At 40.7% G+C, this 19,182-nt stretch overlaps 1 protein-coding gene across 3 annotated transcripts in view; it reads right to left on the bottom strand.

Annotated features, from left to right (window-relative positions):
- The window catches only part of asic1b (acid-sensing (proton-gated) ion channel 1b), an 878,352-nt gene that overhangs the window by 70,309 nt on the left and 788,861 nt on the right, over nt 1-19,182 (bottom strand). For all 3 annotated transcript variants that reach the window (XM_059956013.1, XM_059956012.1, XM_059956014.1), the window contains exon 5: nt 5,454-5,510. In XM_059956013.1, coding sequence (XP_059811996.1) covers nt 5,454-5,510 — 57 coding nt within the window. The remainder of the gene's footprint in view (nt 1-5,453; nt 5,511-19,182) is intronic.

Raw genomic sequence — 19,182 nt, 5'->3', positions numbered from 1 at the left:
TAATCTGAACTTGATAGTTATTTCAACACACTAACAAAGAAAAGGAATTTGGTGAGCTTTGTTGGGTTGAATGGACTGTTCGCATCAAAAACCTTCTAATGTTAAGGGCAGGAAACTGACGCACCTCAGTATTCAGATAAAACCTATTCACCATTTTGAACAAAGCGGCACTGACACAAGCTGATATTCCCTGGCACTGACATGCAAGATGACAAAATTCTTACCCCCCTCTCCACCTCCAACTTCCCTTCCTGTCTTAGGGAACTTCTTGGAGTGCTTTATCATATTTCCCAGTAGCTAGATGGTGCAGTCCATATCTTCCCTCAAAGTTTAATACTGTTTCCAAATTGATGATTCCCTTACAATTATGAGAGAGGGATGAAACAAAGTAGAGATAAAGTGAGGAGGAAGAGGGAGAATAGAGGTGAGGGAGGGGAGGGGGTGAATGAGAAAACACAATCAAGCTGTCAAAAAAATAGTTGGCACCAATGCACATTGGATGTTATTATCATGGACTGGCTTTGCTTGTGAAGTTGCAGTTACAAAGAAAATTTTAAGAGGGCATTTCAAACATGCAGCTTATTGCGACTTCCATTTCTGACTGGAATTTCGAAAGGTTGGCTAAATCTGTGCTGTGAATTTGCTGCCATTGTTGCTGGACATTGTGCTGCTGCTACGTTCAGCATACATTGGCTACATTAAACATTGCAGATGCACTGCACTCTGGTGTTGCAGTCATGTACCTGCACCATGTTATTATTGCATTGCACCTTGAGCCATTTTTCTGTTTTGCTGCACTATACCTTGTTCCTGCCACACTGTAGCATGCCCCTGCGTGGTTGCCCTGGGCTGCTTTGCTATACATTGCAGTTTGCTGCTGCAGCTACATCATCATCACTGTTGTTGTATTGCAGATCACAGCAGTTGCAGTGTATTTCATGTATGTTGTTGCCGCTGTACAATGCCTTGGTTCTGCAGCAGTGAATCATCACTGTGTCACAGTACTTCATTATGTTACCGTTAGGTGCTGCTGGCATTTAATTTGTTGCTTCTGCATTGTACCTTGTATTGCATTTTGCTGTAATAGCATTGAGCCCTACTGCTGGAGTATTGTTTTTCCTACTGTGTTGCAGTTTGGTGCTGCTGCATCACATCTTGCTGCTAACATATGATAGCTTTTTACTATTGTATTGCACCTTCCGCCTTTCACATTATGTAACAGCATCTGCATTGCAGCTTGTAGGTGACTGCTGCAAAATTGTGTCTCGCTGTTTATGCTGCTGCATTTATTTAATTGTGGTACTGTACCATGTGGTTGTAGTATTTTCAGTCCTTTACCTTAACACCTTGCACCAGTGTATCGCTCAAATACACTGGCTCACTGTATTGCACGTTGCTTATGTTGTATTGCTCTTTGTAATTGCTGCATTGCATCTTACTGCTGCACTTTTTTTTCTGATGCAGCAATGAAGCCTCTACTATGACATTGCACCTTTCCGCTGCTGTACTATACACTGTCGAAGCAAGTGCTGGTTAATTATTGTATGTTGCTGCATTACATAGCATTGATCTGCTACACTTTGATGGCATTGTGCTGCACCTTGCTGCTAATGCATTACACTTCCTTCCTGCTACACTGTCGTGTACCCACACTTGATTTCATCCTGTTCAAACTGCAGCGGGCCGTTATTGATGGTTAACTTTTTGAAACTTGGGCTTTGTTTGTGCTTTGCTCTCTGCTAATGTGCTATGCATTGCTGCTTCTCAACGAACACTGGTGCTGTTTTATTATTTGCTTTTGCTGCATTATGCCATTTTAGCTCAATCACAAACGTTACTGCATACTATACAATGGCTGTATTATACTTCCCAGTGAATGAAATGATCTCATTTCTCCAGTATTACATTTTCTGCTTTTGCATTGTATACCGTGGCTGTATTGTGTTGCTTTCACCCCCAGTTATTCCACCAATATTGATCCCTACTGGTGGGTTAGATCTTAATTTTGCTGCACTGCTCCTTTCTGTCACAGTATTTTGCCTTATTGCTGGATCACGTGCTGCCGCGTTTCATCTTGCATTTGCTGTGCTGTAATCACCTGCATTATTTATTTCAAATGTTGCACACAACTACTTTTAAACTTGACACCGTAATAGGACACTGCCAGCCGCTGTGACAATATCCTGATCTGAGTGAATTCCAATGGCTGAGTATCTCAGAGAGGGGAGCTGCGGTTCCAGCAAAGGATTAAGCAGGCTTCCTTGCATAATGCATCATGGAGGAGACAGAACACCATCAAATCTAAAGTGGAATGACTAGTGAATGGACTACAGACAGACATCACCCTGAGATTGGATGATTGTAGGTAGCAGGATGGCACTAATGATTTGGCCAAAGCACAAACTAGCACTGATGCCTGTTGGATACGCAGTGCAGCTCTTTAGGCTAACCACCAACAACCCCTGCTAAACTTCACCTATACAGTGCACAGCCTGACGCGATGGAAGGTGATAGGGTGTGCACTTCTCAAAGAAATATGATTGCGCAGCACTGAGGATCAGAAACCACCGAGGAAATTGGTGAACCGTGTTAAGCGCCAGGCATGCAGCATCCAAGACACCAGGCAAACACCACTCTGTGGCTGCCAGAGCAGGATGGCTCGGAATAGGAGAACCCATGCATGTACAATGCTGTTGCTATTGTGCAGTACTTACTCACATGGGAAAGCCGTGGCTTGGCTGGACCTGAAATGACCGTAATTCTGGTTTCTTCTAGTTTATTTTGCTTTATTTGCCAGGTACTCGGCTCATAGCCACCTCATGGTGGTCAGAGAGATTTGGAGCAGCACATAATATCTGTCGCTCAGAAGCTGACAGCCACGAGGTGACTGCATGCCTAACAGCTGACGGAGTACAGATATTCCATGTTTCCTGAAACCTCTCTGCTTGTGCATGCAGAGCTCCCTCACGGTTCCCCACATGCTGTGAACTTCCTCTGGGCAGGCAACAGGTTTTAGCAGGGTTGTTTGTCAATGGGAGCAGAACTGGCAAGGCTGACAGAGTTCAATAGCCAAGAGAGAAGACCATCATATTGATGAATGGCTCGTAGACTAAATATAGAGAACCCCCAACACAGGCAAAAAGAAACACACACACACACACACACACACACACACACACACACACATCTGATTGGCATCACTTGGGCAAACCTTAAGTGACTGGCGTTCACCCACACGGACCCCGCACCAGCATCAGCCCCTGAAAGTCTTGCGGCTGATGGAAAAATGTTGAATGCAAAGATGGGTGGTCAGGTTGGCGTGCATCTCCACTGGCATGGCAACAATGCCAACTGACTTTGCGCTCCCTGCCCGCAACTATGTGTAAAGGCTGTGGTGGTTGAGCAGCTTTAACTTCACCTCACACCACCTGGCACCAAGGATTTCCCCCCTCCCCATTCTCCGGCTGTCCAAGCAGACGGGGGAGCTCTCTTGTGCCCAGTGGCCGGCTCTCCAGTGTAGATGCTGCCTTAGGAATGCTCCGGCCAAGGCAACCTTACAATGTGGAATAAACAAAAACATGTCAATAGAGCACTCAAGACAACATCTTGCAAAGTAGTGTTGAACAAAGGGCTTCATTGGCCAGGTTACCTTTTTGGTTGCATTGGTTTCTAAAGTTGGGTAGGTGTGTGGGGAGAGCTGGTAAAGAGCAGAAGGTGTGCAACCAGAGTGGCCAAAGCAGCCTTTCTTTCACAGTAAAAAAAATCATGGGTTGAACTATTTGTTTAGCAAGATGTCTTATGATCCCTGTGCACAGCATACTTCCAAAAGGTTAGAACAGCAAGCCATGAGGTGGTGTGGCAACAGTGCTGCTCCAGAAGTGGCCAAGTGAGTCATCAATTGGTCCATTGTTGAGCACTGGCACCAGGCCATTAGTACCCAAACAACAAAGTGCATATGGTAGTGATCAGGGACCCAAATAAACAAAGAGCCTTCAGAGTCTGGGGATTAAATATAGGTAACCTTACTGAGGGCTCATCTTGGTCTCAAATATGGCATCAAGACTGCTTCAGGTTCACAGTTGAAAAGCTGTTTGCAGAATATATTTATAATTCCTGCCACTCAGTTTGCTCATCTTTAACCCACCAGTGAAAATAATTTGTTGGACAAGAATGGCAATTGACCTTTAAGCCCTGAAATTCTAGCTTGCTTACAGTAGTGGGTGGACTAGAATTCCTGTTAAGTGCCTTAAGGGCAGATTTAACTTGTTCATCAGAGCATGGCACTAGGGAGTTGTCTGCCAAGGAAATAGACATGTTTTTCAATGTTCTCTGACCAGCCTGTCCAAGCAGAGGCATACCAACCATCCAGGAAGGGCCTCGAGGACTAAAAGGTTAATCAGAAGAATTAGGAAGAAAAATCAAAGGCACATTGGAAAAAAATAAGTTTTTTTGTTTATTACTGATAGAAAAGATAATGGAATAAAAATTGGCTTTGCATTATCCTATCAGGCAACTGCTTTTTGACTCATTTGAGAAGGTAGGTCAGAGTGAGGAGAGCGGAGTCAGAGACCCGGTGGCGAGAGTTAGGAATTGTGGCTATTGGAGGTGTGAGATGAAACCTTTGGGATTGCTTCCAATCCAAGACATGTCACATTGCTTCAATGGTAGAGCCATGAGCCAGACTTGACCGTTGTTGAATTTCACAGCATTCTTTACAAATGTAACCGGCATCTCAGGACTTCTACGAACTTTTGAATACAGACTCCCCTCATTATGACCTTCAGATGACAAACTCATTACATTTAATAACAAACTAAATTAAAATTCAGCTAACATCTGAAAATAGTAGCTTGTTGCCATTTCACAGGCTGGTATGGAGATTCAGGTTTGGAACAGCAAAGCAGAATCTTTGTGTCCACAATGTCAATAGATCAATTCAGCTTTGAGCGAGGAAAAAAAAAGAAAGTGCTGTTAAAGCAGCAGATCGATCAACTTCTGAAAGGGGAAGAGGAACTTTCTGACAAATGCCCCACGCTTCCCTCCCACATATTTCCTTGACTTGTTGTTTCCCTACTGATTGTGTCTTGTAACTTCCTGTTTCTTGTTGCGATCAACAGCCTTTGCTCTGCTTCTTCTGTACCCAGTTGGCAGGCTTTTGGGGGGGCATCGCACTGCAGCTCAGGTTAAACTGCCATTTGGGTTTTCAACAGAGGCAAGCCTTGGCCCTCAGAACACACTGACAAATTTGACAGTCCATAAAATAACAAGTAAAAAAGTAACTCCCCAGATGGATTCAATCACCATCTAATTTTCATATCTTTCCTGTTCTAGCTTATTTTAGAGGGAGTTCAGTTTGTGTCATCAGGCCCAGTTGGATACAATCTGCTTCAAACAACCTATCACTGAACTTTTCAACAGCCTCAGAAAACAGCTGATAAAACCGAGGTCCTTACCTAGGGCTGGGTCTGCACACTCTCTGTACTGTTCCGGAGTACAATATGGAGCATCCCCTAAACAAAGAGGAAAAAATTTGTGGTCAGAAGACTAATGCATATTAATATTTGCCTCTTTAGGAGGTTGCTTACATCAATTACTTTATTACAGTTCCAATTATTGGATTGACTTACTATCTTGAAAGTCTCTTTGTGGAGATCTTTGAAGGAAAATCACTCAAATCTTGCAAATACAGTCATGTTTCTGTTTGATTCAAGGCCACAATACAGGCACGCCATGTCAGGAGGAAGAGACCTTCCAAGTCCTACCGTCAAGGCTCTGAGTGGTTTTCCCATTGCCTTTTCCTCAGCCATATGGACACCTACACGAACAGCCTTTACAACATGGCATGCCACACATACTGTGATCCTTCCTGGACCCCTGTGCTTGCACATGATGGTTCACCTCCCATATCCAAAAGAAAACCATCTCAAATTTGAGAAAATTTGCAAATCTAAAAGATGGTTAGAAGTTACTGCAGCTGATACCCAGCAGGCCAATGGCATTCATTTGCCACTGAACTGTCTTCACCAACGTGCACTTTTAGCTGTTATAAAAAGACTAAGACTATATAATTTCTCGAGGAGCAGAAGTAAAAAACATAAAAGTTGCTAAGTCTTTCTGGAACTTGAACTACTCTGCAGAGTTCAAATCTCTATCACATAAAAAGCATATGGAGGCAGCTGAGACATTACAAAGATTTACAAGAATGATGCTGAAACAATTATAAACAAAGATGGAATAAGGTGGGACTTCTTTTCTCTACAAAAGGGAAAAGCGAGGGCTGCCTTCTAGCATGTAAGTTTATGAAGAGGTTTGATGAGATATACGTAAAGAAAGGCAGAGGACAGGCCAATAATAGAAGACAGAAACATGTCACAAATAAATTCAGCATTCACGTCAGGGGGAACTAAAACATGGAACAGGACAGTAGTTGAGGTAAATGCCATCGGTGCCATGAATTGGATAAACATAAGAAAGAGAACAGAACAGAAGGACATGCTGAAGGGGTGAAAGGAAGTAGAGGTAGGGAGACACACACAAAAGGCTGGAGGAACTCAACAGATCTTGCAGCATCTGTGGAAAAAAGTCAATGTTGATTATTTACTCTTTTCCACAGATGCTGCCTGGCTTGCTGAGTTCCTCTAGCCTTTTGTGTGTTTTGCTTTGGATTTCCAGTATCTGAAGATTTTCTCATGTTTGTGATACCACAGAAAACCTGTTGGATTAAATGACCTATCTCTAAATTCTATGTCACTTATAGACAGTTTAGTCCCTTGACTAAATTGGTATAGGATGGCAGAAGTAAGAGCTAACATTGACAACAGTTGTTTTTAATCTAAAAGCCAAAAGGAAGAAAGCACAGATATACAAACCAAACAGAGAAAGAACAGAGGGAACGTGCGAGAGGCTTGCACAAGCACCAAAGGAAAGAACTAGGCAAAAACACAAACAATGTGACGTTTACAGTGTGGAATAGATCGAAGAGAGGGAAAGGTAGATGTCTGGATCAGTGGACTTACACTGAGGCAGACAGTCATGCCCTGAGGAGGAGGTTCCCCAATCCATACACACAGAAAAGCCAACACCTGTTGCCGGTGATTCCAGGAATTAAGATAAGAATTCTGGATCAAAACTACACTTGCCAAATCTCTCCCTGTTGCTGTGCCAACTAAGAACTTCTAGTTGAACAATAATATTTAAAGTGGTTTCACATGCATTCACACTAGGAGTGAACAAAGTGTTTAAGCTACCTGTCCTTCCAACTGCTGCCATTTAAACGATTGCCATCCCTAAGTTTGCTTTCTGGTGGCAACAGATCCCCTGCATGACCATTTCTTTCACTTTACATTTTCCATTGGTACCCATGGGCATACAGTATCTGGAGAAAGAAAAGGTAAGGAAAGATGCACTGCATCTGAAGTTATATCAGAGGCAAGTGGCCCTTCTTCATGTCCATGCACAGTTGCACCTACGTGGGTTTTGTTCATGAAAATTTTCTAAGTCTTCAGTTGTGACAGTGTTCTACCCATCTACTGGGACCCAAGCTTCAGCCAAGTAGCACAGCTGGCACACCATTACCAGTGTCTTCCAAGTGGTTGGGCATCAATATGGCAACAGCTGGCATTAATAAGAAATGTAACCCCTAATTTGCAAATGGGGGTGGGGTGAGGGAGAGGGGTTGGTTGAAGTCGTTGAGTGGGGGAATAAGGATCCCCTGGAAAGCAAGACATTATTAATGGTTGGGACATGATGGCACATGGGTCTCTGTGCCACCATAGGCTTCCAGTCCAGAACAATGTAGCTGTTCAAATTCTTCAATGACAGCCTCAGACAAGTGCCAAGAAAAGATGGACTGAGATACTTTGAGTTGCTGGAATTGTCATCAATAAACACTGCTACAGTTTAAGCAGCATTTTGGATGCCTTGACTGTGGAGTATTCCACAATACAGCCCAGTCAAGACACCAGGATTATTGGAGCTTGTAGTGCACCTACAGAAAGACTGGTAACTTCAATGTAGAGATGAACATGAGCAGGTGTATGCAGATACCACCTGACAAAGTCTCTTATGGGCTACTGGCAACAATGTGCCAGGCTGCCATCAGTGAGACTTTCCTTAAAGGCTTCCAACCACCCATTGTGTTGAGACACTTTTAACATGTCTCCATCATGTTGTCACCAAACCATCTTTTTACTATGCTGTTCACTGCTGCAAAACTTTAGCCCAGCAATCTGATACTGGCATGAGGAGTATACATTATGGACACCACATCAAGAACACCCTCTAGACAACTTTAAACGTTAATGAACCACATTTTAATTCTTCAAGATTGACGCATGTGCGATGGGTTTTCAGCAATGCAATGCTTACCTCCATTATCACACCAATGTTAAAATTCATCAGTCTTGTTCTCACAGCCTCCCAGCAATGTTAAAGCTATATCTGCAAACTGCTTTCTGATCAGGCATTCTCCACCATGAGCGTGTCCATGAGTGCTCAGGATCATGGCCTTGGGTTCCTTCTGAGCGATTTCTTGTAATGAGGCATTTTGGTGCTGTGCATCAGTGCGAGTGGAACTACCCATCATCTTGAGATGGGTTATCTGACAGCTCATTGATCTTCCCAAACCAGAAACTGCCAGCATAGCCTAGGTCCTGCATTACTTTCTGCTACGTATAGCGCTCCATTGTCATGGTTCATCTACAGGGGATGTGCAACAGAGGAGTCTCTTATCTACAGGCTGTTCCCAGGACACACATCGAGACAAACATCAAGGTCCACCTGAAAATAGTCTTTGAGCATAGTATCATGTGCAGACTGTTACGTTCCAGGCTGCAGGAGTACATGCTAAGAGATGCACTGAAGCTCAATGCAGCCAGTGCCATGGATCTGTAAGAAGGACCACAGTCTGGGCTCCTTCCATTACTGCACATGAAAAGGCTGAACCAGGTGGGAAAGCACTCTGAATAATGAAATGGTGCACCACCCCGGGGGAGGGGGGGGGGGTTGGGGACAGGAGTGGCAATGATGGAAAGGCTTTAAAAGAACAAGTTAACACTACTGTATGTATGAAGCACCTTAAAACCAGTCACTTCAGGCAGATGGGATTTGTCAGCTGTGGTTGACAGCTCATCTAGGAAGAGGAAAGCTCTGATCTCAAACCTCCGCTGGCTTGTGGCTCTACTGTCTCATGGGGGAGGCTTTGGGAGTAAACCCTGAGGAAAAACCCGGAGCTGGGGTCTCTAAGGCGGTCTCATGTTGAGCTCAATGCTGACTGGCAACTCCCGTGATGTTGCTGGTACCAAACTGTATTGGACTCCGCAATTTTGTTGGGTTCATCACCTACTTGGACAGGGGTAGCCCGCTGTATGGGCAACAACTTGCTCTCCATATTGTACTGCCCTGGCCTATGTATCATGAAGCCAGTTGGGACACAACAACCATGGTTCACCGAGACCAGAGGAGGGCATCAATGTAATGACCATGAATATAAAAGTTTTGAACTATTTTTTCTTTTGCATGTACATTTTATTATGAATAAAGTTACTTTTGGAAATAAAAAAAAGGCATGGCACTCAAATGAGTGAAATGCCTTGAGGCTGTCAACTACATCTTGACCCATACTAACGCAAGTTCTGTCACTGAAAGGCAGCATTGCCATGCTGTGACTTGTGGTCAGTGCAACTTTTGGCACCAATAAGAAATGACAAGTAACCAGGGTGCACCCTATACAACTGTAGGGCAGCCCAACCCATCCTGGAACAACAGAGATGGGCACTGAGGTGCATGACAGTGGCACTGCTATAGATTATCAAGGAGATATCTCATGAGAACAGGGGCAATGTGTCAGATCACTCTTTCTACAGATACTCTCAGCACTTTGTTTTTAATCACACACTAGAGTTCTGAAAACCCATCCAAAATTATCACCTGAAGACAAGCATAGGATGTGGACTCCTTAGCAAAGAATTGGCTGTGACAATCTCCAATGGCTTTACTCAGAAGCCGCCTTTCTCTTCAAAGAGCACAGGGGTTCTTGCTTTCTTGCTCCTCCTCCTCCACCTCCAGCAGAGTACCCTCCACTACTTTAATCAAGTCTTGTGGGGAGTGCACCAGAATTGATGATTGTGGGAGTTATGTTTCAGTGATATATGTGTTGGGTTTGGGCCTCTTGCCCCCAGCACTGCATCCTAGACCACACCAGGGGAAAGCAGAGAACACTGTTGGTGACAACATGGCCAACACCTGTGGAAGAAAAGAATGCGTACTTCAGCCTTCTCTCTGATGCTCAGACAAGTGCAAGCACAGGTGGAATGAGATACATGCAGTTGCTGGAACGGTCACCAACAAACACTATTGGCATTTTGAGGCAGTACTTCAGAGCTTTGACTGATTCCTGACCTGCAACGCAGACATGTGCCTTTTGCCTCCACAGATGCTGTTCAACCCACTGTGTTCTTCCAGCATTCTGAATGTTGCTCCAGATTTCAACACCTGCAGTCTCTTTTGTTTTCAAATCGTTGGCACATTGTTTACAACACAGGGGACCACAGGTTTTGGTTGCCAGTACATTCTGCAGTACCAGTGTGCAATGTAAGTTCAGGAGGAGAAGCTTGGGAAGGATGTGTGGCATTGGAGTACCTCTGACCATTGTCCAGTGACCTCCTCCAGAATCAGTTGTGACTTTGTGGGGAGGAGGAGGCTGCTGCAGTCTGAGGTTAGGCTCACTCCACCACATGATTCTGAGGCAGACCCCCGATGCAGAATCAGGTTAAGAGGTGTAAGCTCCTGCTGTGTCACAGCCAGACTTCGCTATATTGTGAGGGAGTGCGAGGAGGAAGAAACATAGGAAATAAAAGCAATAAGAAGCTTATGATGTCCCTTGGATCCACTCCACCATTCAATATCATGCCTGAACTTTGGTCTCAGCCCCACTCTGCCTGTATCCCTTCTAACACAAAGCAGCTACGAATAGCTCACATTTAAGAATCATGAGTACTTTGCACCATATAACATTCAAAGTCATGGCAGTCAATCTGAGCTGGAAACGTTTTGCACTTGCTGGAGTATTTGGATAGGATAGCAGCTTCCTCCATCACTGCCCTCTACCTGTGCTTCACTGCAGGCAGGGCATTGGTATCTGTGAGCGCTTACATCCTCCATTCCAGTTACTCTGGGAGGATTGATGTTGCAATTTGAGAAATGCCTATGATTTGGGAGTTGTGGCATTTATTTCAAGCTGTTTCCATACCATCATTCTCCTGCTGCAGAGCCTCGCCATGTTTTACTCCCTGAGAAATAGGCCCAGTTGTGCATAATGGAGCATAAAAATGGCTAGTGAAGGGCCATCAGGATCCATCTGTTTGCAAAAATTCTCAAGGACCCTGAGGCTTTTTGACATTCTCTTGTGAGGATCATTCAAAAGGGCCATGGTGTTGTAAAAGGCAGAGCAATACAAAAAATATTCTCTGTTCTGAGGTAAAATCCTGAACCATCATTATCCAGTGAACATAAAACATCTGTGGTAATGTTAATGTTGATGTATCGTCTCCAAGATCAGAGGCTGGGGGTATGCAACTTTGTCATGTGCAGACAGTAATGGTGACAGAAGTAACTGTTTTGTTATTCTACTCCGCGCCTTGCGGTGCATCGGTGGCAGCCTTGCCATTTCTTTAGCATTTGTCTGTTTTTTTATGAGGCCGAGTTGCTAGCTCAACGCTCGACCCTCAACCCAGCACAGATGAAAAGTGTGCAAATAACCAGCTGGACTCAAACCCAGAACCACTCATCCCAAAGTCCGGTGCTGATGCCACTACACCACCAACCACCTTGACAAGAGTAAAGAATAGCTTGATTTGAAACATACAGTGAAGTGCGTCGTTTGTGTCAAATCAAATCTGCGTGGGATGTGCTGGGCAGCCCACAAGCGTTGCCATATTTCCAGTTCCAATATAGTATGCCTTAACTCACTACTCTGTAAATGTAGGTTTTTGGAATGTGGACGAAATCTGGAGCACCCATACTGGTGTTGTGATAGGTTTACACTAACCACCACACTACCACATGTCATTCTGATACCTCTGTTTCACAATACTCTGGTCAGAAACATGAAATATATTAAATACCCTGATTAAGAGTATCCAGGTTAATTTACAGGATGGTGTAAATTCCACTTTGCTCCTTCTAGGGAATCCAAGTGAACCCCATCTAGTCCCGGAAGTACACAAACGGATGAATTACAGGGCCATGCCACAAACTGACTGAGAGACAACACAGCAGTTTTACCCAATATTAACTCATTGTCACCAGATGTTTCACACTTGCGTAGTGTTTTGTTTTACAAAGTGAAGAACTGTAATAAAGGAAGATACACATCAGGGGCTTCCACAGTGACCCAGCAAAGGACTGTGATCCTCGACGTGTTAGTTAGCATGCCTTACTAACACTTCCAGTAGCTCGTTCCAATATTTTCACCACTCAAGATTCAAAGTACATTTATTATCATAGAATGTATAAATTATACACCTTCAGCCACAAAGCAAGAAACCCAAAGATCCCAATTTAAAAGAAAATAAGACCATAACCACTGGGCAGAGAATGAGGGGGAAAGAACTCACACTCCATGAAAACAATAGAAGCAAATGACAGCATTCTGAGTTCTTAGATCTGCTCCCCAGAACAGGCAGAGTAGTAGGCCCAAGCCTTGATCTCAGTTCATTATATTAGCAGGGCAAAAGTGCCATGAAACTCACCGAGACGACAGCCGCCAGAGAGAGAATGAACATCGTGGGAGAGCAAGCAAAATCAACCTGACCCTCTCCTCCAGTCCCGACATTCGGGCTCTCCAGATTATCTGAACTGGCACCTAAACCGTCTAAGCGCCAGGTAGTGCCTTGGTCTAGGACCCGGGACCCGGCACAGTGACACACCCAAAGCTGTTCTCGATCTCAGCAAATTAGCTCGGCCCTTGGAGCGATCCAACTTTGCACTCGGGTTAGGTAGATGGACATCGAAACTCTTCTGCATTGACTCCTCCCCTCTTCAAATTGTTCGTTCCAATAGCGACAGTGATACCAACTCTGTCTGCAACCCCATCTTGAAAATGTTGTGTTCCAGCTTTGTGATACGCCAGCACGGCTCATCCTTCGAATCAGCTTTGCCCCCACTTGCTTCTTCATTGTTTGTGGTGATAGTTAACCATAACTTACTTCAGGAAAGGTGTTACTTAATTTTTCAATCTTTTTTATTGATTTTCAAATAAAGAATATACAAATACAAATCAAAAGAGGAGTTTAACAAGTAGATAATATAGAAGACATATAAACAGCAATATTAAAGACAAAAAGCATATAATATCAAACTCAAATAGGTAATATATAACGCTGTTATATATACAATGGTCAGAGAGAAATTACAACTCCTCATAGCAATCGTAAAAAAAAATTGGAAATTTTATTGATAGAGAAAGAAAAACCCCACTAACTAAACTAAAACAATAAAGAGAGAAAGAAAGAAAAAGAAAGATTGGGCAGTCCAATTGAGGATAAACTTAAAAAAGAGAGAGAAAAAAAACAGATCCTTCCAGTCATCTCCAAACCTTCATGGACAAGGATATTCTCTAAAGAGAATAAAGAAAAATAAATAAATAAAGATAAATTAAATCATGTGAAGATATTGAATAAAGGGTCGCCAGACTTGTTCAAAATCAAAAGATGTATCAAATGTCCAGCTTCTAATTTTCTCCAAGCTTAAACGTGACATGATGGAGGAGATAGAAAATAGAAAACAGTGGGCGAGTTAGATTCTTTCCAGTGTAGCAAAATAGCTCTCCTGGCCAGTAAAGTTGAAAAAGCTATCACATGTTGGGTGGAGGCGGACACTTTGCTTGCTTCCTCTGGGAAAATCCCAAAAATTGCTGTAAGTGGATTAGGTTGAACATCCACATCTATAACTTTAGATAATATTCCAAACACATCCCTCCAAAAATCATTTAAACTTACACATGACCAAAACATATAGGTTAGAGTAGCCACTTCTGCGTTACATTTGTCACAAATAGGGCTTATATTAGGAAAAATATGTGCCAATTTATCTTTGGACATATGGGCCCTGTGTACTATCTTAAACTGAATTAAAATATGGCATGTGCAGATAGATGAATTATTGACTAGATAATAAGTTTTACTCCATTGGTTATCTGAGAGTGAATGTTGAAGTTCTACTTCCCAGGAGCGTTGAACCCTATCATTAGGAGATGTGCGAGTATTCATTAACTGTTTATAAATGATAGCTATTAATAGTTTTTGAAAAGGTTTAAACTGAAAAATAACATAAGCCAAATTTGAAGAGCAGATCAAGGGGTAATTTGGTAAAAAATCACGTAGGAAATTCCTAACCTGAAAAAATGTGTATTGGAAATATCATATTTATCCATTAACTGTGAAAAAGACATTAAACAGTCTTGTAAAAACAAATCTAAAAAAGTTTTTATTCGCTTAATTTTCCATGTTAGAAAAGCCTTATCCAAAGTTGATGGTTTAAAAAAGAAATTAGAATAAATATTACTAGAAAGTAAAAAATCATTTAATTCAAAAAATCTACGAAATTGAAACCAAATTTTTAAAGTATGTTTAACAACAGGGTTAAGAGCTTGTCTACCTATTCTGGAGAATGGAAAGAGAAGAGGAGCTCCTGATAAAGAAGCTAACGAAAACCCCATTACTGAATTTTCCTCCAGCTGTAACCATGAAGGGCGATCTTGATCGTCTATATCATAAATCCAAAAAGTAATATAGCAAATATTAATTGCCCAATAATAAAATCTAAAGTTTGGTAAAGCCAGTCCTCCATCTTTTTTTGATTTTTGCTATAAAAGTTTATTCACTCAAGAGCTTTTATTATTCCAAACATAAGACAAAATCAGAGAGTCTATTTTATCAAAAAATGTTTTTGGAACAAAAGAGGGAACTGCTTGAAATATATATAAAAATTTCAGTAGAATAACCATTTTTATAGCATTTATTTGACCTATCAATGACATCGACATAGGTGACCATTTGGAAAGCGCCTGTTGAGTATATTCAACTAAAGTGAAGAAATTATACCTATATAGATCTTTAAAATTTTTTGTAATTTTGATACCAAGGTAAGTAAAATGGTTTTGGCAATATTAAAAGGTATTTGATCATAATAATCAAAATAATTATTAATAGGAAATAATTCACTTTTATGTAAATTAAGTTTATATCCAGAAAAAGTACCAAATTCTATAAATATAGATAACATAGAAGGAATAGATTCCTTAGGATTTGAAATGTAAATAAATCATCCGCATATAACGAAACTTTATGTAATTTATCGCCTCGCCTAATACCCTGCACAGAATTAGAATCCCTAAGAGCAATAGCAAGTGGTTCTAAAGCCAAATTAAATAATAAAGGGCAAAGGGGACAGCCCTGATGGGTACCTCTATATAATCTAAAGTAAGGAGACTTTTGGTTATTAGTGAGAACCGCAGCTACCTGGGCATGATAAATCAATTTAATCCAGGAGATAAATCCTGAACCAAAATTGAACCTCTTCAAAACCTGAAATAGATAAGGCCACCCCACCCTATCAAAGGCTTTCTCTGCATCCAAAGATACAATACATTCAGATTCTTTGGTTGAGGGGGAATAAATGATATTTAATAATCTTCAAATATTAAAATGTGTACCTATTTTTAATAAATCCTGTTTGATCATTTGGGATAACATTAGGCAAGATACTCTCAAGCCTATTTGCTAGAATCTTAGAGAGGATTTTAAAATCTACATTCAGTAAAGAAATAGGTCTATAGGATACACATTCCAGTGGGTCTTTCCCTTTTTTGGAATCAATGAAATTAGTGCTTCATAAAAAGTTTTAGGAAGGTTCCCAGAAGATGTAGAATCAGTGAACGTTTGATGAAGATGTGGTATAAGCGTTTCGTGAAAGGTCTTATAAAATTCTACTGTATAACCATCAGGTCCCGGAGCTTTACCTAATTGCATAGAGGATATAGCCTTGGCTATCTCCTCTTGTTTAATAGGTGCATCTAACATATCAGCATCTTGAATCGAAATTTGAGGTATGTTTAACCTTTGCAAAAATCTATTCATAGTGATATTGCTATCAGAGAATTCAGATTTATAAAGATTAGAATCAAAGTCCATAAATATCTTATTAATTTCATAAGGATCTAAAGTTTCTGTTCTATCTGGTTGGCAAATTTTTAAAATCTGTCTTCTGACCATCCCAGCCTTTAACTGACCCGCTAGAAGTTTAGCAGATTTTTCCCCATGTATATAAAATAAACTTTTAGATTTAAAAATTTGCTGTTCAATGGGAAAGGTCAGAAGCAAATCATGCTGTGATTGAAGTTCGACCCTTTCTTTATATAGGTCTTCAGTAGGTGAGTACGCTTTATCTATCTGTTTAATTTTATTAATAAGCACTGACGATTCCACTTTAGTTTTCTTTCTCAAGGCTGATGAATATGAGATTATCTGTCCCCTAAGAAAAGATTTCAAGGTGTCCCATATAACCAGATTTGACATTCCTTCGGTTGTATTAAATTCAAAAAATATAGAAATTTGCTCCTTAATAAAATTAACAAAAGCTGGATCCTGTACCAAAACGGGGTTCAATCTCCACTGAGAGATTTTCAAAAATCTATCCGGGAGCTTAAGGGTTAACTTTAAAGCCGCGTGGATCTGAAAGCACAATGATGTCATACGCATATTCAACAATGGAGTTTAACAGTCGTGTATCTAAAAAAAAGTAATCAATTTGGGAATATTTTGAGATGGACGTGTGAAAAAAAAAGGAGAAATCTTTATCATTGGGGTGTTTATATCTCCAAATATCGACAAGGCCATATTCTAATAAAGAGTTAATATAAGCTGCCGCTTTATTAGGAAGCGACAGATTGGTTGATGACCTGTCAATTGCCGGATTTAAGCAACAGTTAAAGTCACCACCCATGATCAGCTTATATTCATTGAGATTCGGTAACTCTGAAAAAAGTTTCTTAAAAACATCAGAATTATCCACATTAGGTGTGTATACACACACCAGAGCTACCTTTTGCTCGCATAGTAAACCAGTAACAATTAAATACCTTCCAATCAAATCAGTAGTAGTATTAAGGTGTACAAAAGGGGTTTTGGGATTGGGAAATATAGAAACGCCTCGTTTTACTATCCGACAGTGAGTGAAAAAGAGGCCCTTTCCAAAAGCGAAAAGTCTATCCCGATCCTGTTTTCGTATATGATTTTCTTGCACAAAAATAATATCAGCATTAAGTGTTTTTAATTTCTTTAAAATCTTTTTACACTTAATGGGATGATTGACACCGTTCCAATTCCAAGATATTATATTAATTTTATTAACATCCATGTTTAAAGTTGAGTTTAATATTATATAAAAGAAATGTTACGCAAGTACAGATTAAACCAAAAGGTGCAGGTACAACCAGAAGGAGTGACGCAGTTACGAAAGAGAAATCCATCAAAAGAACTGCCCAATCAAGAAAGGAACCTACTCTAGTAGACCCGTCCCCCCGCCCAATAGATAAAAAGGAAGGAACCAATAGGCTGGTCCCATGCTAACTAATCACCTTTGACCCTGTTCTCCAACTTGCAGCTCCATATATAAGAAAAAGCAAAAATCCCACGGAAAATAGCCACAATAAAAGGCACGAACAGAATTCAACTACTATAATGTTGAGTCTAACATGAGTAAAAACATAATCAACAACGGCCATCTTAGAATCAGCTAAAGTAGCTTAAACACATATTCAAAAGAAGGAATAAATCTGAGCAAATAATGTTACAAAGAATATTCTTTCTCTCGAAAAAGAAATGAATATATATATATATATATATATATGTATGTATATATAACAGACCTAAAACTATAAGTATTGAAACAAATAAAAAAAAGATTAATACACAACAGGTTCTACATGGACCACTAAAGTACAATACTATAAAGGTTCCCTACAAAACAGTTATATATGTATTAATTATTAATAAGGTAAAAAAATTTAAATCGACCCCATCCCATACCAGAGAGTGAAAAGGTATAACATGTACTTAACTCAAAAGCTCCATAAACAACTCATACAGCAGATACTTCAAAATTGGCTATTGAATAATCGATGTAACTTTAATATTTTATTCAGTAGGCTTAACTTTAAGGTTTTTAATATACCCCCATCCCTCCTGAGCAGAGTAGATTCTCAATGGTTGAGATTTTTCAGGAAAAATTATCAGCTTTGCTGGAAAGTGAAGGGAGGGATTTAAATCTAATTTATACATTTCACTCATAACTTCTCGATATTTCTTTCTTTCGGCAAAGATTTCGGGGGGATAATCTTCAACTATACGAATGTGTGTTGAATTAAAGAGTAACTTCTGTTTCTTTCTGGCTTCTCGAAGAATAGCTTCTTTAGTCGTGTAATAATGTAAAGAAAGTACAACTGCTCGAGGACGTAATTCGGCTGAACGGCGAGAGAATGGAATTCTGAGGGCTCTGTCAATTAAGGGGCTAGTTTCGAGGGACTCATTGGAAAGTGAATACAGCATACCTGAAAAGAATTTTAACAGATCGCCAGCTTCAGTATTTTCAGGCAATCCCAGATTACGCAGATTCCTCCAACACCCTCTACTATTAATTTACCATTCCTTTCTTCATTTTAGATAGTTCCGAGGTGATTTAATTGATTTTCTTTTCCATCAAAGATATCTTCATTCCTTGATCTTTAATAGTTTGCTTGAATAAATCATGCTCGCTCTCAATTTGGATTGTAGTCTGCTGAAGTGTTTGAAGTTGAGAATCCAAGTTTTTCAGCGAGTCTTGAATCGTAGAAATAGCTTTTTCGAGCTTCCCGTTTGAACCGGTCAGCTTATCAATTTTAATATTAAGCGATCCAAATTCCGACTTCATGTCTTGTATTGAAGAAAATATTCCCGCTAGTGTAACAGGTTCCTCCGTTTTCTTGGTTTGTTCCGTTTGCTCCGTTTCGGGGAAAGTCTTGCCACTTCTTAATTCAATACCAGAATAACTTTTTTCGGCCATTGTAATTAAGTTGTGAAATCCTTCAGTAGAAATAATAAATCCTTCAGTAGAAGTAGTAAGTCATTAGAACTAAAAGGGATGTGT

The sequence above is a fragment of the Hypanus sabinus genome, chromosome X1 (genome assembly GCF_030144855.1).
Source record: "Hypanus sabinus isolate sHypSab1 chromosome X1, sHypSab1.hap1, whole genome shotgun sequence".
Lineage (NCBI taxonomy): Eukaryota > Metazoa > Chordata > Chondrichthyes > Myliobatiformes > Dasyatidae > Hypanus > Hypanus sabinus.
Note: the sequence above shows the minus strand (reverse complement) of the source record. Positions and strands in the feature narration are given on the sequence as shown.